This window comes from Lottia gigantea, assembly GCF_000327385.1.
Source record: "Lottia gigantea unplaced genomic scaffold LOTGIsca_150, whole genome shotgun sequence".
NCBI lineage: Eukaryota > Metazoa > Mollusca > Gastropoda > Lottiidae > Lottia > Lottia gigantea.
In genome coordinates this window covers 362,724-388,865 of record NW_008707798.1, presented here as the reverse complement: position 1 = coordinate 388,865, position 26,142 = coordinate 362,724, and the positions used below count along the sequence as shown (strand labels likewise).

General features: G+C 32.1%; 3 protein-coding genes across 3 annotated transcripts in view; 1 reads left to right on the top strand and 2 right to left on the bottom strand.

Moving 5' to 3' along the window:
- Nucleotides 1–1,770: 1,770 nt before the first annotated feature.
- LOTGIDRAFT_238549 (hypothetical protein) lies at nucleotides 1,771–11,937 on the bottom strand. The gene is made up of 16 exons (XM_009050641.1): nucleotides 11,895–11,937; nucleotides 11,255–11,364; nucleotides 10,063–11,098; nucleotides 9,737–9,876; nucleotides 9,300–9,443; nucleotides 8,038–8,243; nucleotides 7,601–7,715; nucleotides 7,024–7,340; nucleotides 5,817–6,011; nucleotides 5,453–5,557; nucleotides 5,129–5,312; nucleotides 4,781–4,966; nucleotides 3,952–4,141; nucleotides 3,557–3,752; nucleotides 2,830–2,916; nucleotides 1,771–2,628 (listed from the first exon to the last, which is right to left on the bottom strand). The coding sequence occupies exons 3-16, from the start codon at nucleotides 10,956–10,958 to the stop codon at nucleotides 1,882–1,884; spliced, it is 3,708 nt and encodes a 1,235-aa protein (XP_009048889.1). The 5' UTR covers nucleotides 10,959–11,098; nucleotides 11,255–11,364; nucleotides 11,895–11,937; the 3' UTR covers nucleotides 1,771–1,881.
- A 4,697-nt stretch (nucleotides 11,938–16,634) lies between these two features.
- LOTGIDRAFT_140766 (hypothetical protein) lies at nucleotides 16,635–18,183 on the bottom strand (the record flags this gene model as incomplete). Its single annotated transcript, XM_009050640.1, has 4 exons — nucleotides 16,635–16,902; nucleotides 17,145–17,311; nucleotides 17,708–17,847; nucleotides 18,015–18,183. Coding segments are annotated over 4 exons (744 nt in total), but the record flags the coding sequence as incomplete, so codon positions are not given.
- Nucleotides 18,184–21,678: 3,495 nt separating this feature from the next.
- The window catches only part of LOTGIDRAFT_140722 (hypothetical protein), a gene marked incomplete at both ends in the record, with an annotated part of 14,928 nt that continues 10,464 nt past the window's right edge, over nucleotides 21,679–26,142 (top strand). The window contains 2 exons of the mRNA XM_009050639.1: nucleotides 21,679–21,768; nucleotides 24,066–24,255. Coding sequence (XP_009048887.1) covers nucleotides 21,679–21,768; nucleotides 24,066–24,255 — 280 coding nt within the window. The remainder of the gene's footprint in view (nucleotides 21,769–24,065; nucleotides 24,256–26,142) is intronic.

The following is a 26,142-nucleotide window of genomic DNA, read 5'->3' as shown; positions in this document are numbered from 1 at the left end:
AATATTTTAATACAACCACTTTATATGTTACATTTGACTCAATATCAATTTTACAGTTCTCAAAAATATCATTAGACCTGAAACTCCCTTCAATATTTTTATTTTATGTCATTTTTATGCAGCATACTTAATCAAAAATCAATTCATTATATATTTGTGGTATAAAACCTATTGAATTGTTCATATGTTTGTACTTTATGTTGAATATATTTGTTTTTGTAGTTGATATCATTAGTGCATTTTGAGATAGCTTGCCAAAAAAATTGACTGTGAAATTTGTGAATCTTATAGTATTTGATAAAATCCATTTGTCCTTTTTAGTTTGTGTCATTTAAATTTTCTTGGTCAGTGCTTTAGTGAATTATCCATTTTAATGAGATTACTCAAACAGGGTTCATCAAGAACCTAAATTGTATATTTAATTTTAATAAGCCAAAAACCTTTTATGGGAATTGTAAATTTTAATGATAATGGTGCAATATTTTATTTTTGTCTGAATTTTATTATTTTTCTTAAAAGTTCAGGGCAACATTGTATAGTTATTCTGTATTAATGGCAGTTTGTTTTAATTATTGACCTTATATTTTATTAATAGTGTAAATAGAGTTTTTAGTATGCTTTAATTAGATTAATATATATTACTCTCTGTTATACCCATCCCTCAATCTGCATCATTCAGATATATTCAGAACTATTGCTTTTTGGAAATGAAATGAATGGAGTTTTACTTCCTATTTTCTGCATCACATTTTTGAGAAGCTATAGATCAAGTACTTGAAATCTTGGATGAGTTTGAATTTTTAAGAACTGTTTCACTGCATTATATTTTATGTATATTTATCAATGCAATAGGCCTACTCAGTTATCATGCTTCACATCTAATCAATACAGTATCACAGGATTTGCTTTTAAGTGTTGTATGTACCCTTACTGTGTAATTGCTCATCGCTCAAGAACACAGGCATGAGCAGTTCCCTTTTGTTTTAAAAAGTTTAAGTTTTAATAAACACTGTGGGCTTAGCTTGTATAACTTAAAACTACCTTATATACCCCCAAGAAACAAAATAAATAACAAAAAATTTAAATCTTAAATATTTTTTGATAAATTATAAACAGATTTTGAAAATATACAGAAACTAAATTAAATTTGTAATTAATACATTTGAGATAAAGATGAAAAATTTAATTACTATTTTAATCCTCATATTGCATTACTATACAGTTAAGTGCTTATTTTATATTTTATCTTTATATTTCATAGTTAATTCGGACTCAGTAAGGTGAACAAAGAAACAATTTTGATAGTTATTATCAATATCATTTATACTCTTAGTTTATTTAACTTACTTATAAATTCAAACCAAATATACTATTTTTTAGTTCTGAGAATTTTTTTTATACCTACTTTTATTTTATATAGTTTTTAAAATCAAGTTTTTGTATATTCAGAGATTACAGTAAAACTATGACAGGTTGTCTTTTTTTTTTAATTTCTGTTCCAGAAACAAAAATAAGCCATAAATGTTGTTGGTCTGTGTCTTTTAGTCAATATTCAGACACCGGTAGTAATGTCCATGATTATTATGTCCAGCATTATAATGTGGATATATAGTCTAGTGAAGATATTTGAGCACATGAAGTACAATTCTTGTTCTCCCAAATTTCTTACTATATTACATCAGGAAAGAATTGTCTGTTGGCCCTCCAAGACAATTCAGTGGCCCCTACTCAGGGCCCTATATCTGAAAATTCCTAAAAACACCAGTGGGTAGGATACTATACTATATAATGGCAAATGTTAGATCACAGGAAACATTTGAAATGAAATTATATTTTTTTAAAAATCTTTGCATAATCAGCGCATAAAGTATACATGTAGTTTTAAATAGAAATATTGGATATGATCTTCTCCGTTTCCGCTGGGATATTTTTACATTTATCGGCTGAAAATCCTTCATCAAGAGTTTTTAAACCTTCCATCATGGAGGAATATCTTACATTTAAACTCATTAAACTCTTACGAGCTTCTGCATTGATCCTTTCTTTTTCTCGTATAGTCTCTCGACTCATTATTTGTCTTCTCCGAGCAGATCCTCCAAGACTTAAAGCTGATGATCCCAAATCACCAAATGACTGAGCATATGGTGACTTATGACCATGATCTATCCTTGATGACGGAATATCATCTGTTATATCTTCAAGACCAATTTCTGTAGTATGTTTTGATTTATCATCAATACTTTCATCTGATTGGGATTCCATGTCAAATTCAGACTTTAGGTCGATTTCAGATTTTGTTTCATTAAAATCTAGCTTGGAATCATCTTCATTCTCTTCAGTTATTCTACCCATATGTGACTTTGATCTTGTAGATATTGAAGTTAAAGGTCTGGGACTACTAGAATCTGATACTTCTTCCATACCATAAATATCCGTTGATACACTTGATGCTCTTGTTCCTGAATCTGGTGAAGAAGTTTCAACTATAGTTTGGTAAATAATACTATGAACTTCTTTATCCATTAAAAGAGTTAATCTGGATTCTTGCTGACTCTGGTGATCAGTGTTAATTCTAACACTTCTGGGAGATCCAAGCGTTTTCTGTCCTTTAAAAACTTCATCCTCTTCCTATAACAAAACAAGAGACAAATAATTTATAAATAATAAAAAACAAAACAAAGGTTTCTGTATTGATGAACAGTTGTGGAAATAATCTTATCACGAGTAGTCCATAAGATACAGCAAATATTGGTACCTCTGAGTAGTGCAAAATACAACTTACAATATGAAATCAAAAGATTTATAATCTGAACTCAAATGTATATATACCTGTTTCAAAGCGTACAGCTCTAAATTTCCATCTATTTCTGATTTAGAATTCATTCTTAAATAGGTGTTAGTACGTGAGAAAAGTTTCTAGATAGTGAAAAGAAATGGTGAGTTGTTAATTAGATACTAATTTATAAGAAATAGCAATGTATGTGTAATATAAAGGTGCAAATTGTTAAAACTTAAGAAGCAATTTATCATCATGTTACCCTGTGTTAAATTCTGTCATTTATGATTAAAATGTGAATATCAAATAATTCTATTGATAATTATTATGAAAATGTGCATATTAATTCTACTCTCTGACTTCATTGCTTACTTTTTGAATTTTGGCTATCATTTTCTTCTAAATTGAATATCAATAACAAAATACTACTGAAGGATGTTTTTGAGTTGATGAAAATGTCAACCACTGGAAAAGTTATTATTTGTAAACATGATTTTACAATGGGGAATTTTCAGTAGAGTAGAGCATTTTCTGGGAGGGATAATGTAAAATCACTGAACCTGAACCTTATATTTCTACCCGAAAACATTTTAATACAAACGGTATACAGTTGAAAATTCTATTTTGAATATTTATGAAATGAGAAAAAAAAATTAAATTCAGTCAGAGAGCAGTAATCATGGTAAGATAGCATAGAAAAATTAATTGCCTTGCTGTTAGTAAGAAACATCAAAAGCCCCTTTAATAAAATTTGTTACAGTAATAATAAATTACACTAACCTGTATTTCTTGTTTGGCTTGATAAATCATTCTAGACATATTTCTCTGTTTTTCTTCATTTTTATCATTAGATAAAATCATTGATGCTATGGTACCTTGATCACATAGCTTTCTTACTTCACACTTTATTTGTGCTACAGTATCAATATCATCACTACTACTAATTCCTAACAAGTTTAATGCTTTACTAATTTCACTGAAAAAATAGCATAGATATGTAAAGCTAGTTGTTGAAATTTACAATATAGTAGTTACTTTGCATTTAAAGCTAATTTACAAACTTTAGAAATCTTGGGACATTAAAAACACAAAAGATGTGGATTTTCTTGTCTTCTAAGCTGAAAATACAGTTAGAAAATGCTGAAAGTAATAAAATGTAACATTGGAACCCTTACTTCCTGACTATTGCTTCTTCCTCAACCAATAATCTCTCTTGAAGTATTTCTATAAAGTCATCCCCTGTATATTCTAATGTTGTTAAAGTATGACAAGCCTCAGCTCGAACTCCACCTTCTTTCTCATATCTTAATGCCCAAGTTAAGCATTCTTTAATAGCTGGACTTGATACTCCAATTTTACCTAAAGCTAATAAAATCATATAAAATGTTTGAAAATGTCAATTTATATATCCTGTGATATTTAAAGATAGCTTGCCAGGCAAGGTAATATACAACCACTGGCAGCTTTGATTTTGAATAAACATATTTAGCAATACAGTAACAATCACCAGTATGAAATATTCAACCTTCAGTCATACACTTCTTTAACTCTTTAGAGCGATACTGAATAATATTGAGTATGAGTTATTGCTCTTGTTCTTGAAAACTCTAGAAGGCAAATATTCAATCTGCAGCGCGGGACTGAATAATAAACGATTTCAGCAAGCTTCGTCAAAATCCATAAAGAATTGTGACTTGTAGAGTGTTTACGAGCAATTGTGGACCGACGGACATGGGTGATGGCACTATACGCTCCACATTTCATGTGGGTGTATAAAAATGATGTCAATCTATCTTTGAAAAACTATGATCTATCTAGTCTTAATACTAGAATCAATCAGTTGTGGGTGATTTTTTACCATCTGGTATGAAAGGCTTTCCGTGTAAATTGTTTGGTCTCATAATGCTCATGTTCCTTTAGCAACTGTGGATATTATACATATGGATAATGCATAATGTCTAACTTTCATACTTCTTTATGTAAAATATAATCCTTTTAATATACCTTGCATTGCTAAAGCTTTCACCTTCCACACTGTATCAAATGTTGCTAGGTATAATAGTTTATCAATAACTTGTTGATCTTGAATCATTAGATTACCACATGTTATACAAACTTCCATTCTAACTGAATTATATTCATCATCAAAACAATCTAATATAACTGGCAACAATTTAGCTGTCATAATACCTACAAGATTAAGGTTTACAAATTAACATTACACAGGTATTCGCTGTCATATTTATCAGAAAGTTTTTACCCTTTGGGTTATGCCATCTGTAATATTTTTTAGTTTGAAATAAACAATTGAGTGCTTTAAACTGAGTGAACAGATAGTTCACAATTTCTTACCTAGATGACCAATCCTACTAATAGCTTCTTGTTTTAATCTTTCATCAGAACCTTGTATTTTTTCTTTAAGATCATCATGTACACTTCTACCATGACCAGTTTTACCTAGAGTTTGAGCTGCAACTTTACGCACCTCCACATGCCAGTCTTTCCACATTAGATGTGCTAATTTATTTGCTATATCCTAAAAATGAAAAACAAATTTACAAATTCAAAACCAAAATACAAGATAAACTTACAACCGTCATTGTTAGAAACATTGTCAAAAACATAGTAATGATTATATGATGTAGCTATACCTTTGACAATAATTTAATTCAATACCTTGTTTATAGTACCATCCAGAGCAGGAAATATTTTACAGGCTATAACTCTATGTCTCCAACTACTACTGTTTAACTGTTCTGCCACCATTGAATGAATCAGAGTCTTCAATAGAAAAACGTTTCAGAAATTCATTGCATGGATAATTGTTACTTTCAGAATTAGATTGGTGTGTATTTATGTAACATTATGAACATATACCTCTGTTTTAAACAAACAAACAAAGCACATTTTAGGAAGTGTTTATGATAAAATGATGGTAAATCCTGAACAATAACAGAATATGCCAAAACATCTTATCTTTTGCATTGAGCAGAATTTACTTCAAAGCATGCAAGCTGAAAGATATAAATTTTCTTCTTACAGTGCTAGCGCTCATTTTAGCTAAAAGTTGTTTACATTGTTCATGTTTAATAGAATCTTCAGTAGCTAACAGTTGTGTGATAACTTCACCAGCAACATCTGAATCGCAAACACCAAAATGAGCCAAACATTGAGCAGCTGTCCACCTATCACTTGGACTTTCACTTAATAACAATTCACGTAAAACCGCTTCTGCCTGTAATCATAATTGAATATATGTTAATCTAATTTAGGTGTAATGTGTACAGTATGAAAAAGTTTGCTCAGATTATGTAATGTAATATTCACTTGTTTATTGAGAGCATGTAATGTGATCCTCTCTTAACTAGGAAATATAAAAGATAGCTTGCCAGGCTAGGTAATATACGCCCAATTGCAGCTTTGATTCCAAACAAAAATATTTCGCAGTACAGTAACAGTCATACACTTTTTTTAAAAACTTTTGGGGTAATACTTAAAGATATCATTATCAAGATATTATGTCAAAATCTTTCAAGAATTGTGCCTTCTAGAGTGTTTACAAGCTGAAAATTGAACATGGGCAATAACACATATTAAATATTTTTCAATTTTTCTGCCTTTCGATAGGGTTTATCCTAGGGTGATTACAAACGAACACTAAGTTTCGTCAATATCTTTCAAGAATTGTGCCTTCTAGAGTGTTTACAAGCTTAAAGTTGAACATGGGCAATAACTCATATTAAATATTTTTCAATTTTTCTGCTTTTCAATAGGGTTTATCCTAGGGTGATTACAAACAAACACTAATTTTCATCAAAATCTTTCAAGAATTGTGCCTTCTGAGTGTTTACAAGCTGAAAATTGAACATGGGCAATAACACATATTAATTATTTTTCAATTATTCTGCTTTTCAATAGGGTTTATCCTAGGGTGATTACAAAAAAACACAAAGTTTCGTCAATATCTTTTAAGAATTGTGCCTTCTAGAGTGTTTACGAGCTAAAAGTTGAACATGTTTTCATGAACAAGGGCAATAACTCATACTTAATATTTTTTAATTTTTCTATAGGGTTTATCCTTGGGTGATTACAAACACTCACACCAAGTCTCATCAAAATCCATTGAGAATTGTGCCTTCTAGAGTGTTAACGAGCATTCAAGAAGAAGGGATTTTTTCTTATTTTTAATAGGGTTCATCTTTGGGTGAGTAGAAACAATCATACTAAGTATTTAAGGTGATACTCACTTTATCAGAAGGTTTATTAAGAGTATATAAGGTAACAGCTGCAGCTTTCTTTACTTGTTCATGTTTATCTTCCAACAAACAATTCAAGGCATCAAATAAAAACTCAGGCAGACGACTGACAGCGTCTATTTGTTGATCTTGATATTCTAACAGTATTCCATCTTCTTCTGGTGCTTTATACTCTGTTGACTTTGCAACAGTTGCTATGGCTTTCAAACGAACATGAGGTTGTATATCTGCCATGTCTCTTAATAAATCATGAGGATTACTATCAGCAAATTGTCCACTTAGTTGCCATTTACTTCTCCATTCATCAACTTTAATAATTAAAATAAAAATCATTATAATTAATTCACAATACTTTTCAATTTGGTTTATCATAATCACAGCCTATTTTTTCTCTCTGAGTGAAATGTTTTATCAGATTTTGCTCTCCTGTGGTCTTTAATAAAGCTTTTAAATTTCTAATGAAGTGAAATCTAAACATTGGTTTCACAGCTAGATGATATTACTTTCTTACATCTGGTCTGTAGAATGCATATATTAATCCACAGAACTAGATAGCAAGTCATCTTACTTATTTGTGATAAGGCTGGATTTTGTTGCTTGACTTTTTTAGTTTTAGCATCAGATGGTATGACAGGCACTGGTTCAGTTCCTGGAGGTAAACATTTCAGTACATCTCTCGTATCCTGTAGTAATGAAATTGAAAGCAACCATTTTAGTATTAATTCCCAAAAAATCAAATCTTATAATGATAAAAACTATGGGATACAATTATCATATTCCTGATCTGCATCATATAGAGAAATAAGGGCCTCCCAAATCTTAAGCTATCATGATCATTGATCCAAAAGTGTACACAAAATATTTTACCTGTTTTTCATGATTTTAATTTACTCTCCTAAATTATATAAAATATTCATACAAATTTCTAGCTCATTCAGTGTCAAGGGTTTTAGAAGTTTAAGTAACTTTATAAATCCAAAACAGAAATCAAATAACATGGCTTACATCAACAGGTTTAGGTAAAGATTTCCATCTTCTGGCCCCTTTACTAGGTATAATAAACTGCTCTGTATCTTCTTGATTCTCCTCATTCCTCGGACACCATTTTTCAACATCAGGGTAGGCTATTTGCAGTTGTTTTATATATTTATTTTGATTTGCCATTACTATTTGTTGACTATCACTTTCTCCTTGATAGACTTGTTCATTACCTACAATTTTAAATTGTAAGATAGTTTGCCAGGCAAGGTAATATACAACCACTGGCAGCTTTGATTTTGAATAAAAATATTTAGCAATACAGTAACACCAGTATGAAATATTCAACCTTCAGTCATACACTTCTTTTGAACTCTTTAGAGCAATACTGAATAATATTGAGTATGAGTTATTGCCGTGTTCAATTTTTAGCTCGTGAAAACTTTAGAAGGCAAATATTCAATCTTCAGCGCGGGACTGAACCAAGTTTTGTCAAAATCCAGCAAGAATCATGACTTTTAGTTTTTAAGAGCTAAATTTGAAAGCGTTTTCAAGAGCAGTAACTCATACTAAATATTTTTCAATTCTTCTGATTTTCAATAGGGTTTAACCTTGGTTGATAACAAACACTCATGCCAAGTTTCATCAAAATCTATCAAGAATTGTGCCTTCTAGAGTGTTTACGAGCTAAAAATTGAAGGTGTTTTCAAGAACAAGGGCAATAACATATATACTAAATATTTTTCGATTCTTCTGATTTTCAATAAGGTTCATCCTTGGGTGATTACGAACACTTATACCAAGTTTTGTCAAAATCAGTCAAGAATTGTGCCTTGTAGAGTGTTTACGAGCAATTGTGAACGGACGGAATATAATTTAGTCTCAGAAATGGGCATTTTTAAGCTAAGCCAATCAGCTATAGTGTTCACAGTGTTTTGAGCCTTCAAATCTATGTGTGCTCAGAATTATCTCAGAATTATCTGCATTTGAATGTTAAAATGACGACTGTCATTTTAAGATACTCTGTGATATATGGAAAAGACATATATAGAAATGATGAGTAAAATTCCTAGTTTGAAGTATTTTCAATGGAATTATGCAATTTTCGTACATTTCTAGTACTTTCGAAAACTTTTTACATAAATTCAAGACTAAATTCAACCTCCCAAAATGCTGCGCCGGTCCCTTCAAGTTCCAGAAACCAATTTCTCAGTAATTGTTCACTTTTATTAAGCTGAAAGTTACAATCGTTCAAATCACAAAAAAGACATAAAAAACTAATAACCAACCTGTTAACCATTCTCGTTCGAAGACATTATCAGTTTGTATAAGTGTTTCTCCAGCTTTAGGATTAAAATAATCACGTAATGTAGGAGGTGGGGGTGGTTTGTAGGTTTTAACTTCAATATCTCGTGCTGTACTGTTAATGGCTCCTACAATAAATATATCATGTAAGAACTTTTCTCTTCAGACTTCAATCATACTGTATCTAGGCCTATTTCAGGTTCAGAAATAAATGCTAAGTTTTATGGGGTTTTCAATTGTGCATTGTTGTTAAAACTGTAAGAGCAGTAATATCCCTTCTTATAGTCTTTGTCCAAAAATTCTTTGAATGTTATTGAACATTTGAACTCTTTTCTTATAAATCCATTATGTAAGGCAACTGTTTTGTGAGTCCCCTGGTGAATAAATCTAATATCAGTAGCATCATAATCTATAATCTCACCCAGTTCTTCTTTCTCTATTTTCTTTTTCTGTTTGCGAAAACCAACAGGTTGTCGATAAAATGGAGCCTCATTATTATCTGAGTATGGATCTCTTGCTTTTGGTTCTTCCTCATTATTCTGTAATACTTTTTCTAACAATCTGAAAATTTCATGTTTTAATTGGTTTAACTTTTTAAAACACAAATCTCAATGTTGACTTAAAAAAAAACATCAAGTTTGGGGATTGTCTTGGTTAATAATCTAAAAATATTTTGAAGTTTATAATAATCACTTGATTCAGAATTATATAATTTTGTTAAGGTTTTACTCAACAAAGTACACTCACATAGATTCTTCTTTTTTCCAAACTTTCTTTTTATGTTTTTCTGCAGTTGGTGTTGTTACTGGATCAGTGTCACTGATGTCATCACGTATTAAATCAGTATGTTCTGGTTTACCATACCAACCTTCTAATAATTTACTTAATTCTTCTTTCTCACTAGTTACCCCACCAACACCTGTCATCTTCTGATGTACAATCCAATTAGCTGTTAATGGACTTATAATAGACATTAAATAAGCATCCCAGTCATGCTTCTTTTCATTTCCTTCTTCTGCCTCATGGCTCAATTCTACATGTTTATCTTTGTTTATTTTTGGCAGTTTGGTTGACTTTGATTGTTTATCATCTACTTCTGTTAAAAACACAGGATCATCCTGACTATCTAGAGTGTTCAATGAAGCTTGACTTTCAGAACGTTGTTTCTCTACAGCTTCTTGATGCATTTCTAAAGCCTTATCACTTATTTTCTTCCTCAACGGTTTTAGATACTGAGTCTTAGTTGGTATACATGGCATGTGCCTTTTATCACTTCCACTTGTGTTATGACGGCCTATAAGTATGTTTCTCTTGGGTTGTTTTGGAATTAAACTACTGACATCTAATGCCTCATAAAAGTATTTATCACTGTATGGTAACATATGAAAACATCGATCACGAACTACATCTTCAGTAAATGATAAATCTCCACAAATATCTTTAATGTATGTCTTCCCAAAAGGACGTAAAAGAACTTGCTTCTCTCCCATGTCTGAATACTGAGATCTCTGAATACTGGACATTGAATTATGATGAAGTACATTTGACTTGACAACAGTAATGTCAGATTCATCTGATCCTATTTGTGGCATCTTTACATGAGCTGCACATGGGAAATGCAGAGGTGCACTGACTCCTTCCATACGGTACTAATTCTCCTGTTACAATTTCAGTCAGAAGTTTTTATTACATATTAATGTACAGTACATCAAAAAACCAACTGCAGGCATAACCCTTTAACATTCTTAATCTTCTTTCCCATATAAGCTTACTTCTTTAAGTTCTTAATATATACACAATATTAATTATGTGCACTTTCTGAGATGTATGCTGAGTTGTTAAATGTTTTATAAAACCTGAATTATGAAAAATAAAATCAAATACTAAAAGAAAGATCATTATTGTGTACACAGGTGAGATATCAAATTAACAATATTACCTATGTGAAATATATTAAGGGGTAGGCTTACAGATCTGATCCAATATTTGGTTATAATTATGTCTTTACAAAGTTTTTACAAAGGTTACTGTTAGGCTACCAATCCAGACCTGTTCATAAGAAATTTGATCCAATTTATTTAATTTTTTAAATAGATCTGGTCCAGGTTTATCTCAGATTTTCACACAACAATGGTTTTACTATTCAGCCACAATTTAACACTGTTAAAATTATTAAAGTATGTCCACAGAGCCAAATACTTATTAAAATAAAGACCAAATGGGTACAAAGTTTGCAGACTATGCAACTTGACTCCATCTCAAGCTACTCTACATACGCTTCTCAAGCTACATCACACATTGGTTTGCAACCGAAATTTTATTGTGAATATTTGTGAAATGATAGAAAAAAACTCACTGTGGCTGAGAGTAGATCTACAAGTACTAGTAAGCTTTTAGTAGTAAGCCTACCACTACGGCACTACCATCATACAGTGCAAGTGGACCACTACCATCTACGTCTAAGCCAACGAGAAGTCCCTTTCTAGTTTTTTCAAACAGGTTACGGTATTTAATATGTGCTTACAACAGATTATATTGATAAATTTTATTTCAATCACTGTCCATGAATGAAAACTTACCGAAATTTTACAAGCTGTCGGCCATATTGTTTACATGTTGCTACGTATACTGAAGGGAGATAATTACAACAAATCTTAGTATAAGATTTGAACGACTAGAAGCGAGGAGCACATAACAAATCTTAGGTCACGTGCTTCCACAAAACTGTATACAACTTTCGAATTTCGACTTGTGAATATCGAACCACGACAGAAATCAAGTAGAAGAAAATAGACAGTTTACAGAAAAGCCAATTTTTTGCTCTTTTCTCTAACATTTAGTAGCAGACCATATTACTTTGGAAAGAATGAGATCTTCGGACTTTGCTACAGAATATCCAGAATCAATGATACTGATTCATATGGCACCAAATGGAGATTTGGCAAAACTAATAGAAAAGGACTAGACTATTTCAGATGACTTTAATACATCTGGGCAAATTATCTTTACAAACACTCAATTTTCTGACTGTAACAAAAACATACAACATCATGATTATAGTTGAAAATTGCACATGGCATTTGGCATCATGTATGAAACGTCGACTGGGTAGGTTTAATTATCCAAATACATATATTGATATAAGCTCAAGGCTCTTGTGTAGCTAATTGCCCCAGCTAATCTATTGTTTCTGGACATCAAATAACAACACTGCAATACAACTTCACATTTTCTTTTGGTGTAATATGAATCAAAATTCAGAAGAAATAAAATGTTGTATTACAATGTACACATTCAAATCTCATCTTGTATGTATCTGGATACATATTACCAATCATGCTGATTTTACTATTCATAATGTTATATGTGATTGTATGACATACAGAAATAATCAATTTAAACAACAAAACTCTGTACATAACAAGATATTTATAATTAAATTCTCTCTAATATACATCAAGTAGTCAAAATATGGCCACTGTTAATTAATTTTACATGCTGAAGGCTCCATTAATGTTGACATCATCATGAAAGGTTACATTACATATCTATAGTTATCAGCAATATTTATGCACAATAAGTCATAGGACACAACTGACCACATTTTCCAAAAGAATACTATGGAAGTAAATTCATCAACGATATTAAGGCATTAATTTGATTCACATATTAAAATTGCTGAATACCTATTGAAGCTTAATATGGCTCAAGATGGTCACTTCTCTTATCTTTTTTAAACTGTGATTCAAGCTCAAACAAATTCAATTTAATATGTTAGAGAGTGATTCACAAGCTTAATTTTTTTTAATTATATATTTTTATTTCATGAATCCGTCAATTGCATTGAAAGTCTGCAGTATCTACAATTTCACATTATTTCAATTCAATAAAACACACCTAGAATTTTTAAACCATCATTGTAAAAGATTTGTTGCTCAATAACATACCAGTACCCAATAGATACATGAAGTGGATTATTGTGGGTTAACCGCATGTGGGGAGATATCTGATATCTTGTAACAATGATAGAATGGATTGAAACATATTAACATTAATGTTAAACCCAACACTTTTCAGTTGTATCATTAAATCCACAGATAGGGCAATATGAGCAGATTGCCAACCCACCAAAGATTACTAACTTGTCTCAAGAAGTGAAATCTCAGTTTTGAATAATGTATATTTTTCAGTGCTATCAAAGTCTTAGTATAGTTTTATGTACATATCATTCATACATAAATTGAAGTCTTTTTACACAAAAAAAATAATAATATATATATAGTAAATTTGGTAATAAATACATTAGTAAAAAAAAACTCATGAAACTGGTTTGTGTTTAATAATAAACAATCCTTAAACAATGTTTACCAATTTCTTTCAAAATCACATTGTATCTGGTGTATTTATCCATTTCATTTTTTATAATTGTTAAATATCATTGGAAAGTACAGGACATCCTGCTCTGTTACATTACAGAAACTTCCAGACTCTTACTTAGCCCTTATGAATCACTTATTTAACAGTGTCTCGTACAATGCAGAACAGTTTCCCATACAATGATGTCCATTCACAATAATAATTGATTTATTATCATACACATTGACTTAACCAAATAACAAATACAAACAATATCAAATTAAGCACTTTTAAATTACACAGATGATTATAGTCAGTATAAATCCAATGTATGTTTACTGTTGCTAAACCAGATTTGAACTATTTTAATGGTTGATAATCAGATATGATGAAATCAAAAGTCATTAGAGTTTATCACAATATCATTGCAGAATTAATTCAAACCATATAAGAGATATCACATTATACTGAAAAAGCATTTTCTGTTATCAACTGTCATCACATTCTGACAGTTTTAAGAAGTAAAATTTACCTTATTTCAATAACAGCATTTAAAATTGTAAAAAATGCTCTATTTTAATAGTTAGAATAAACTATCAATTTAGTAGTGCAAAAAAAACAAAAAAAGCAAGCATTTGCTTTATTAAAGCAATAACATAACCTAGTTTAAATATATCACCATTCTCCAGTCTTTGATAATTACAAGTTAGTAATTCATCTAATACAGTTTATAACAACATATATCACTAATGTGGTGGAGGTTCTCTATCATTAGCTTTTGTTGGTGCTGGCATGTGCTTGAGCATATTTCTCTTTGCTACTGCTGGATTTAATCTGGCCTCTCTATCACGAGATATTCCAGAAGCTGATCTGCCTGCAGCTGATGGTAAGGAAACACCACCAACTGATGACACTGCCAGAGAATTACTACTCAAAACACCACCTGGAACTTGTACTGTCCCTCCTACTGTATTAGTGTTTAACACTACACGAGAAAAATTTGAATCCCTTGTTGAAGCTTCACTGACACGGCTTCTAACATGACCTTGATTAACTGATATGGAGGCAGGGTTTTTGGCCAAGGCTGTTGACATTCCCGATTTTTCTGGTTTTGTGTTAACCGGTTTACTGGTGGTTGGAGTGGCTCCACTTTTCTTTTCTTTAACTGCAGTTTTAACGTCAGGTTTTTCTTTTTCTTCATCAGGACCAGGAGATTTCAAACTATCAAGTAAATGATTAATATCATCGACATGAGTTTGTTGTAGCTGTTCTGATAGCGTTGAAAGTAATAATTCTTGTACAAAAACACTGCGATCAATATTTTCTGTATCTATATTAGATTGACTTCTATCACTAATAAACTCTAATCTACAAAGATAAAAAAGTTGTTGTCATAAGATAATAGGTTAATTATAGTTTGAAAATGGGTGGTTGCCAAATTGTTTGAAATGGTTAGTGTTTTTCACTACTTGGCCACAACTGATTTCATTTTTGTGGTAACAAGAATTCTATTCTGAAATTCAACTGCCTTTACAAGATTATACTCTTAGTCTGATCATTCAGTCAAGAAGTAAGATTTAAGGATGAGACTGAAACAGACATGATGAACTGCAATTTTACTTACTTTGATAATAAGAATTGAGAGGAGGATGCTGATTGACTGGAGTTATTGGTTATATTATTTGTACCAGAGACTACATCCAAGCTGTTACCACTTATATTTGAAGGAACCATTGTCTTGACAGCATCAGTTGGTCGTCTTGGTAACCTCTCTAATTGTTGTCTGTTAGAGGACACACTTAATGTTAGAAAAAATCACCAAAGCAACATAAACAATTCATCAAATTATTTAATAAATGGATTTCAATGGATACCAGAAGAAAAGACGGTTATTTCTTTAAATTTGTTCTTAATTGTAGGAAAGAGGTTAAAAACAATTTTAATGGATCATTACATTTTAATTTAAAGAGTAAATATGCAAACAGAAGTGAAAACAAATAAAGAATAATGTATATCATGAAAGTAAAATCAGTAATCAGTATACATACCTAGTAGACTGTAACTGCATTTCTAATTGTTGGAGTTGAGAAGAAACACTCTGAGCTGCTGCTGCTCTACTTCTTACACTTGATAGTTGAGATAACAGTTCTAAACACAAATATATATAGAATTAAAAACAAAATATTCTAGTATGTATAATTGTTCTGTATCACACTGGGTTGCAGCAGTGAGCAAATGCGGCACATTTAAAGTGATATTACGTCTTAGGATGAACATAAAATTTTCATTTTGCTCAAATTTGGCCAATAACAGTATATATTCATCAGTGGACTTACTGGTGTCCTAAATATACATCAAAATCCCCCTATAATCCCATATATCCACAAAATCAAGTAATTAATTATAAAACGCTTAATACATCCATTTTCAAATCGTGAGTTTAGGAAATCCGGTGTAATTTTCAAGGGGAAGTAACTCTCATGTGGGGTTTCCCGGGCCCTTGACCTCTACTCTTGAATTGACCTCGACATTGTCAGACATATTTTGAAGACGGAATAATAATGGTTCGTAGGAGATTAAGCGACTCCATGAAAAAGCAATTCATATAATTTAGAATGAATACTCCACCACTGACACAATTTTCAACAAATATTAATCATTGGCAAAGTTTGTTTGTATACACCGGAAGATGATTGTTTCCAATTACCCAGACTCTTTTTTTCTCAATCTCAACGAACTTGTCGCTTGCTCACTTTTTTTTAAAATTTTGTTTATAGTCTTATTGTCGCTTTTTCAAACTTGATAAAGTATGGGATGCATACTTATTTAACCAATGGTCACTATTAAACACAAATATTAGCCACAGGACGGGTGTATTCTAAGACGTAGTATCCCTTTAACTATATGCATTCATCCACTAAACATCCACAACAAGATGTTTATTTTCAGGATCTGTTCTTTTTTCATGTACATCTCTGTCCCTTATATAAAAATAATGTTATAGTCTCTATGACAGGCCTTGCTGTGTGAATGAAATACCTACCAGCTATAGGATCCATTGTCTCCCTATTACTAGATGATAAACCAGTTAACGTATTACCAGCTGAAGCAAAATGCATATTAGCTCTTCTAGTTCTGGAACCACTTACTCCACGACCTGGATGAGGTATACGTCGAACATGTCTCATCCCTGATGGTTCATCGTGAAACAAAGTTAAGGATAATATCAAACTGACTAAAACCAAAACATTCTAATAAAAGCACTAGAAGTATTACTTTAGAATAATAAAAGACATATAATAATTTGATGAAATAAGTATGTACATTGTATGCACAGTGTATGATTTCAGCTCTCTAAATAGATAAGTTACAAGGAAGAACTAGTATCTGGAAGAACTGGTATCAACATCACATGACCATAGATTCTTTAATAGCCTTAACTACCATATTATGTATAGTGAATGTTCTGTCACATTGAAAGTTTAAAAAGCATGTTTGTGAAATGAAATGAAAAAAAAATAAGAATAAAAAAGGATATAATATCTCTTGGAGCTCTGTGCTCTATCGTTAAATGTGAAGCAAAATCATCAGTCATGTGGTTAGGATCACCTCCTGGATGTGAAGCACAAATTGGGCAAACCTAGAATATAAAAAAATATAAATACAGATAAATTTAATATAGTGTTTTAATAAGCCAACTTAAGCATTCAGTTTCAAAAACAAAAGCCATTGAATCTTTGGGAAAATGAACTAAAACATTTTTTTTTATTATTTTATCTACTAACCTACATTTTTGCAGGTTTCACCCAATAGAAAAGACCACCAGCATTATATATTAAGCAGTAGTATTAGAACTTTACACTAAACCAAACCTAACAAACCATTTTAATTGCTTCCCCAGATATGGGATAGTTTCCAAAAGGTTTCATCAAAAGAACTTTATCTGCAAACTTGATTGTTCTCAATTTAAACAATTTTTATCTTTCTTTCATATGAATGATACTAATTTCTACACTAAATTAACAATTATACCCACCACTTCAGTTGACACATCAGAATGATCCGATGTAGCATGCTCGTGTAATGTTGTTTCTGTAAAACCCATCTTACAGCAATAAGGACATGTGAAAGACTGAGGCTGTTCTGCTGTTAAAGCTTCTCCTCCGTAAAAGAAATCTGAAAAGTCAAAAGAATAAACTAATTTCCAATGTGAGAAAAGAAGAAATGACAACAAAATTGGTGTGTACCATACATACATTGAAATGGGTTATTAGGAAAAAATTGGTGACCCTTACTATCCACTACTCAAGTCATAAGACATTTACATTTTATTTTTAACTTACCAACATCTGTTTTGGTCAAAATACATTGTACAGGATGATCTGCTGTATGTCTGGTAGTGGTTGCCCCAGCTTCATAACATGTGGAACATAAATCATAATCATAACAAATCAAACACTTATATCGTTTTCCTCGAAAGTTATTTTTTAAACATGAATCACAGCTTACTCCTAAAAATGAAAAATGAACATCACTCAATAATTCACCCCAGACAAGATCGTTTCAATGAAAAGCACCACCAATATATCAGGGAACAAAATAATTGGTATCGCATCGTAAACTCCGAGCTTTAAATATTATTTTTTGTTTTATCATGTCGAAATTGAGAATCCTACATGTGCGAAATGAAAATTTATGGGAATAATTATGACAAATTCATGTATAGATCAATTCAAAAATAAAATGGAAGATAAAAAACCATTATTGAAATGAAATGAAATGAAATGAGTTTTACGTCCTACTTTTCTGCACCATGTGGGCTAATGAAGACGGGCAACGCCATGCAGGGTGCAATGCGGACAGCGGCATTAGCTGCTCTTCTTCGATTTCCAACTGCCGAGGGATCTTTAACCTGCACAGCCTGTAGCACACGGGGCCTCGGTTTATTGTCCCATCCGAACAACTACACGCTTTTTCCATGTCAGCCCCTCGTACCTGCATCACTGACAGGGGGAAACCAGGTAAACCATTATTGAAGAAATAATGTAAAAATGGTACAAGAGCAATAGAATCACTGTTGTGGGAAATGTAATATTAACGCTCAATATTACGGTGTTTGCGTTAGGGTAACTTGTTAATTTTTTTCGTCCTGGTGGAAGTTAAAGATATGCTTTATTCTTTAGTATTTATTTTATACTTTGAACATGATTTAAAATTAAATTCAAGAATCAAAGTAATTTTTTGATAGCATAGTAAGAGTTCTACATCATTATAAAAGTGCTATACAATTTCAACTATCACAGAAGAAATTTTCCATAAAATCGAAACCTGCTATGCAGTTTCGACCTATAGAGCAAAAAACTGCTATGCTGTAATTTGTACCCTGTATATATGTATAAAATCATTCGACACAAATGTCTTAAAAGACATTTATTTATGGGGCAGTTTCGGTTTAGAAATCATTTGTAATAAAAACTAGGTTGTCTTATTTTCTTCAATGACAATGGTAGAAGTAAGCTTACTTTTCAGAATACAATAGTATAGACAGTGAAAAGAAATCTTCTGATCTTTGACTGTTGATGTATGTTTTGGACTTAATTTACATCAGTTTCTAATGAATCTGAATTTTTGGTTATGGAAATAAAAGGCCAGGGCCCCGTTCCACTAACATTCTTACGCTTAAATTTTGCGTAAGTTTATCTTACGAAAGAAAAGAACAAAATTTTCCGTTTCACTAAAAAACTTACGCAAAAAAAGTTCGTAAGTTTTTCTTAAACTTACGACAGGGTTTGGCTGTCGTAAGTTGACGTAACTAATGTAATGTACATAGCAACGTCAACGTCAAAATGGCAGAACACCTGTTGTTCGGACTGCATAGGCCGAGAGAAAGAGTTTTTCATCCGAGGATGAATAATTTGATTCGTTTGGATGATGTGGATTTTAAGGAACGTTATCGGTTAACCAAAGATGTCGCGAAAACGTTGGTTGATGATTTGCGAGAAGATCTCTCTAAATGTGGAAGATCACGCACAGTTTCGCCAGAAATACAGGTGAGCTAAACATTAATTTTTATTATCTTCTAAGCCTTATTTATAAGTGATACAAGTCTGTGATAATGATTTTTATCATTCTTGGCAAGCTTGATGTGAGCTGATAGTCTCTTTTATAAAGGACCCCACTGGAAATAAGTTTTTTTTACTTTTGCGGCCATCCTAAGATATAAGGCTTCCGAACTGAATCTAGTCTTTTTCAGAACATTAGCCTAATCATTTAAAGTTTAATGCTCATGATAATTGTCAATTATTTCTGTGTCTGTTCCACCCCTAATCAATAAGTGGGCTGAAACTACTAAACTAGTATAGAAAGTAAGAAAAATTCGGATGGCATTCGGTGATAACCTACATTATACATATAACTACATAATCTAGACAAGGCCAGTGGCAGTAGGATAGGCCTACCTTGTCTACTGACCGTGAAGTGGCTCCGACATCTGACACTGCCGAAGCCACCTTCTCCCATTCCTTGACTTTTTCATGATAAGAGATCCCGTACTTCTTCACCACCTCGTAGACCAAAATTTCAACTTCTAAAGAAGTGAAATTCGGGTTACGAGGTTGTGAAGAAGTAACACCGCCACAAGGTAGGCCTACTCCGTTGTAGGACGCCATTTTGTAGTCTGCTAAAGCTATCACAAATCACGTGACGCGAGACACGACGTCATTTACGAAACGTCCTCAAATTATCTTACAAAAGAAAGATCGTAAGTCCTTTAGTGAAACAGGCGTAAGTTTTTGCGTAAGATTAACTTACGAAAAAATATTTTGCGTAAACTTACGCACTTTAGTGGAACGGGGCCCAGATGTAGATTTAGGACAGTCAATCTGCCATGGCTGTAATCGGAATTCCAAGTGTCGTCTGCTAGAATATATTCCAGTGAGGAAAGTCACATGACAAACTAGCGAATTCCATATTACCAGAAAAATTCTATGGAACACAATGTAGGCCATATTCTTATGTTGTTAATGAATTTTAGCAATAAATTACTCCTATGTTATACTTATCTTTTTTTGTCAGTCACTTTTTTTTTAAAATCATTGTTCTTTGAGAGAAATTGTCATTAGTTATAATGCAATATTATTAATTATAAATACTAAAAAATGATAATTAACCCACTGGATATCCATAAAACGTATTTTTATCGACGTATTCATAGATCAAACATCTTATACGAAAATAGGTGAGGCATTTTGCAGCCGTTGTCGAGTTGGTTACTCATGAAATATGGTTCATAAACAAAATCGAAACAAACCAATTCTAATCAATGTATAGAATTTTTGCAGAAACATCTAAGAGAGGTATACAATTTTTTTGTTCCTGTTTTTTAATTTTGAGTTGGTTCCTTACTTGCACGAAAATAGGTTACACCACTTTAAATTCATCAATTAATCAAATGTCATTTGCAATCAATTACATAAAAGAGTTAACAGTACAGCTACTGACTAATTATTACCCAATAATACCTTGAAAAAATCGAGGTTGTTATGATATCCTTCACTTTGCAAAGGATAAAAATTGAAGAAGTAAAAATAAAAATGATAACGAAATTGAAAATGAAATGAGAAAATCTCACCCTCATGTCTGGACATATTAACTAAATATAAATCACAACAATTCCTTTTTAATAAGTTTCAATAAGAGTACAGAAGTTGATTGTACAAATTACACGAGTCAGACGAGTCCTTTTTGTTTTCTTGTGTTTCTATGAGCTTTATGTTCGTAACATTTCTTCTGTTCTTCAGCTCAGGAGGCCATGATGACGTCACGTAATTTCTCGTCGTTCGACCGGATTTGCGTGATCTGTTAGAAAAAAAGATTTTGAGAAAAAACAAATTAAATTTCTTTTGAATACACAGAAATGCGAGCATACTTTCGGAAATCTGTTTGAAATATAAAAAAATATTTTACAAATCAATGATTTGAGATATGAATGCGAGATATTAGACAAAAATGGCGGCTCCCGTAGGACGAGTTCTTGTTTATGGTGGAAGAGGGGCACTTGGCTCAACTATTGTTAAATTTTTCAAGTCCAGACTTTATGTACGTCCAGAGTTTTCAAATATTATCGTTACTATAGATTTTTAATAGTTTCTGGTTAATATGTTGTTGAAAAATCGTGTACTAAAGTAGCATACGGTGCGGCTTACAGAGTTAGGTCAAGGTCAAGGCCTTTTAGATATATTCAACCAATATAAATCTTCATAAAATACTTTCATTTTAAGTTTAAGTAAAAACCAACACATATCACAGTAAATAACAACATCAATCAATGTCTTTGATCTTATATCACAATATGGTGTTAGAAATCATTAGTCCGAAACATCTATCTCCAGCCGATATTTTGCCATTTGGGAAGCCGCGGTGGATCAATGAGCTAGACGCCTGCTGGCTAACCTGAAGGCCCAGGGTTCAATCCCCGCATAGGTCGAGATAATACCTTCGGAATTTTCAACCCGGTTCCCCCCTGTCAGTGATGCAGGTAAGAGGGGCTAGTCGTTTGGATGGGACAATAAAACGAGGCCCTCTGTGCTGCAGACTGTGCACATTAAAGATCCCTCGACAGTTGAAAATAGAAAAGGAGCAGGCTAATGCCGCTGTCCTTGCAAAATTTCCCTCATTGCACCCTGCATGGCGTTGCCCGTCTTCATTAGACCACATGGTGCAGAAAAGTAGGACGTAAAACTCCATTCATTCATTCATTCCATCCGATATTTTGATTTGTTCAATTGTTGGCTGGAGTAGAGTCAGAAAAAAATAGGCCCTGTTAAGCCTATATATGTGGATTTTTCACACCTTTGAAGGTGCGTTTTTTTCTAACTTAATATTAAATTACGACTGAAAATTAGTGTTGAACATCACTGCAACTTTCATTTTTATATGCCCACATGATCATACATGTCAGCTCAGAAAAAAAATTTTGTTGGTTAACTCGTCTACAAAAGTTAACTCGTCAACATGAAATGGGGGATGTATATTGCCGTCACTTATGTCCTTCGTCCGTCCACAATTGCTCAGAAACACTCTACAAAACAAAATTCTTGACTGAATTCGACGAAACCAATGATGAACCCTTTTGAAAATCAGAAAAATCAAAAAATATTTAGTATTGAGTTATTGCCCTTGTTCTTGAAATGCTTGTAAACACTCTAGAAGGTGCAATTCTTGACGGATTTGATGAAACTTGGTGTGAATCTTTATTATCACCCAAGGATGAATCCTTATGAAAATCAGAAAAATGAAAAATAATTAGTATAAGTTATTGCCCTTGTTCTTTTTTAGGCACAATTCTTGATGGATTGAGATGAAACTTGGTATTGAAAATCAGAAAAATCAAAAAAAAATATAGTATTCAGAGTTATTGTTCTTAAAAAAGCGTTTAGGTTTTAGCCTGTAAACACAATAGAAGGCCCAATTCTTGACAGATTTTGACGAAACTTAGTAATATTATTCAGTATCGCCTCAAAAAGTTCAAAAGATGTGTATGACTGAAAGTTGAATATTTCATACTGGTGATTGTTACTGCACTGCTAAATATTTTTATTTAAAATAAAAGCTGCCAGTGGGCGTATATTATCTTGCCTTGCAAGCTATCTTGTTAGCATCACCTAACTCTGTGACCTTTTTTGAACATTTGGCTATATGCAGGTAATTTTTAATGACCAAGAGATCAGTTTCGATAGAACTGGAGACATGACATAAATGGTGTGAAAATGGTGGTATCATTGAAGTACAAAATTATTCATCTTTCCAAACATATCACGGTTTTGCAGATCTGAGGTATCTTATCACTGAGGTTAAAATCCCTGGCAACTGCGGAGAAGTCAAAAGTACTGACTTAACAGGACCTTTTATTTTAGTCTCTACACCAGCGGACATCTGTCTATCAGAGGCTGGGATAGAGACAGATGTTTCAGTCTAATTAAAAATTAAGATTCTTATAGTAATCACAAACAAAAGACAATATTATGGAATAAGCACACTTTAATAAAAACACAATGTGTTTAATATTTTTATTAAAAAAGTGTGCTTATTCTATAATATTGTCTTGTTTTTGTGACATATACTCTTCACTTCTAAATGTAGACCATATCAAAGAACTAGCAACCAAAAATTTAAAAGCTACTCTTGTCTCAAATTTATCCAGTTTCTGCTTCAAGAAACCATGTCAAATTTTCATAGGAGCGGTGATTGAAAATTCATAGATCTTCCATTTTTTAAAAAAAAAGTGCATATGTGACAGGTTTTTATTTTAATCAAGTCTTACTCCTAATATTCATTCTGGCTTTACATAAAAACATTGTAAGTAAGGTCATTGATGCATCAATTTTCTTTTTCAGTGGGTTGGTTCAATTGATCTAAATCCAAATGAAGAAGCTGATGCTAATGTTGTGGTGAAACCTGCCGAGTCCTGGACAGAACAAGAAGATTTGGTTTCTAAAGGTGTAGAGATTGCCGTTGGAGACTTTAAACTTGATGCTATTTTATGTGTAGCTGGGGGATGGGCAGGTGGAAATGCTTCCTCTAAAGGTAGGTTTTAATATACTACGTCCCAGAATTTATTTTACTGCTTCAGTGTATCTTAGTCTCAGTCTCTCAGAAACAGGAATTGTTCAGCAAACCTAATCATTATCCATGTGTATCCAAGATATTTGCGTTAACATTGACAACACATTTTCTCTTGAGACTTTTTGAAATTTTTTGAAAGTAATATTTATAGCATTGTTTTCTAAGATCTAAGGCAATTCATGATAGCTTAATATTAGATGAACATTGAATTAGTTGTAACATGATGAATAATTTTGCTTCTGCTGTCTAATGTTCACAAAACGTTGCGAGCCGATTTTTGAATTTTGCTTTTGCATTTTTGCAACTCCCGGTTGAATTTTTTCAAAGTTTGAAAGCTTATTTCTTATGACCTTGACCCTTGATGACGTTGACGTTTTGTAGGTCAAAGGTCATTTTCCTTGGCTGTCAGATGATGCTTTGGCATTTGACCTCCGACGCCGTCTTTCGGTTTTATAGTCGTCCAAAAACAGCCAACTTTGGACTGGTGTTACACGTGACCTAATTAATCTTGAGAGTTAATTTATTCTTATAGCACTCTTCAAGACCTTTCCAACGATATATCAGAAAAGGTTTTTGATGCATATTTGCAATTTGCGATTTTTTTGAAACTTCCACTTTTTTTTTTTTGATTTTCAGGATTTTTAAACATTGCATATCTCATGAACTATTGAATGGAAAAGCTTCAAATTTTCAATGTGACTAGTCACATTAGACATCTATCTAAATGTGACAAAAAAATGGATATGGGCGTGGCATATGGGGGTCAAATCAACTTTTATTGTATTTTGCAAATTTGTGCATAATTCGCAAAAAATTTTTTTTTTTTTTAAAAATTGACTTTGCACACATTTACCTTATGGCTTTGCCTAGAATGTTTGAAAAATTCAGTTATTGGAACTTTGCTTTGAGCAAAGTCCCAGTTTGTTATCGAAATGTCAATTCTTTTTTTTTTGTGAACGAACGCCCTGCTTTGTTTTCGTTAATCGAAAAATATTCTTTTTTTTTTTTTTTTTTTTTTTTTTTTTCTCGAATTCTCGACAGAGCTCACAGACGAAACTGTACATGGTATGGATATTTTTTAACTATGTTGTATCTATACTCCGCGGTCATTAGATTTTAAATGTAAAATGGCACAATTTTGAAAAACCGGACATGGTAGTGGGCCACCATGACTAACTACGGAAAGCACTGGTATGCTTATTTACGGCTCGATTTTCATAGGATTTTCTGCATTGTACTGCATAAACGTAACGTCATACTATGGCTCTTTAAATTATGCAAATTTGCTATACTGTTTGCAAGTTATAATAGCAAAGCCTCTCTAGCACTGTACTAAAACGTTTGCTATGAAGTCAATCGATCTGAAATTTATATGGGAAAATATTGTCATGTTGATAAACTCAAATGTGTTTTCAGAAGTTTTGCATCATATCCAGTTTTTGCAAAAATTGCCTTCAAAGTCAGTTTTGCAACTTTTTATTTTTCATGGGTGTTTGAAAATAGCGAAATTTTCTTTTAAAGAGCTCTAGCAACCATTCTATTAATATTATAACCATAATTTTTACAGAAACGTAATCTACGCATAGAGAGTTTTCCAGTGATATATAGCATGCATACCTTACATGCAAATTCAAAACCCCATTCACTTAACATGGGGCTATTATTGAACAATCCCTGTAAACAACCTGTCGACACTTGTTAGAACTAATTAAAATCAAAAAGTCTATGTTCATTTTAAAGAAACCTTCCCTTATATATTTGCTTAATATGTATTATGTGCAGTTATGGTGTATATAAATAAGCTCTAGGGTATATTGAACGCTGTTATAAGGTAAGTTGAGCTTACAG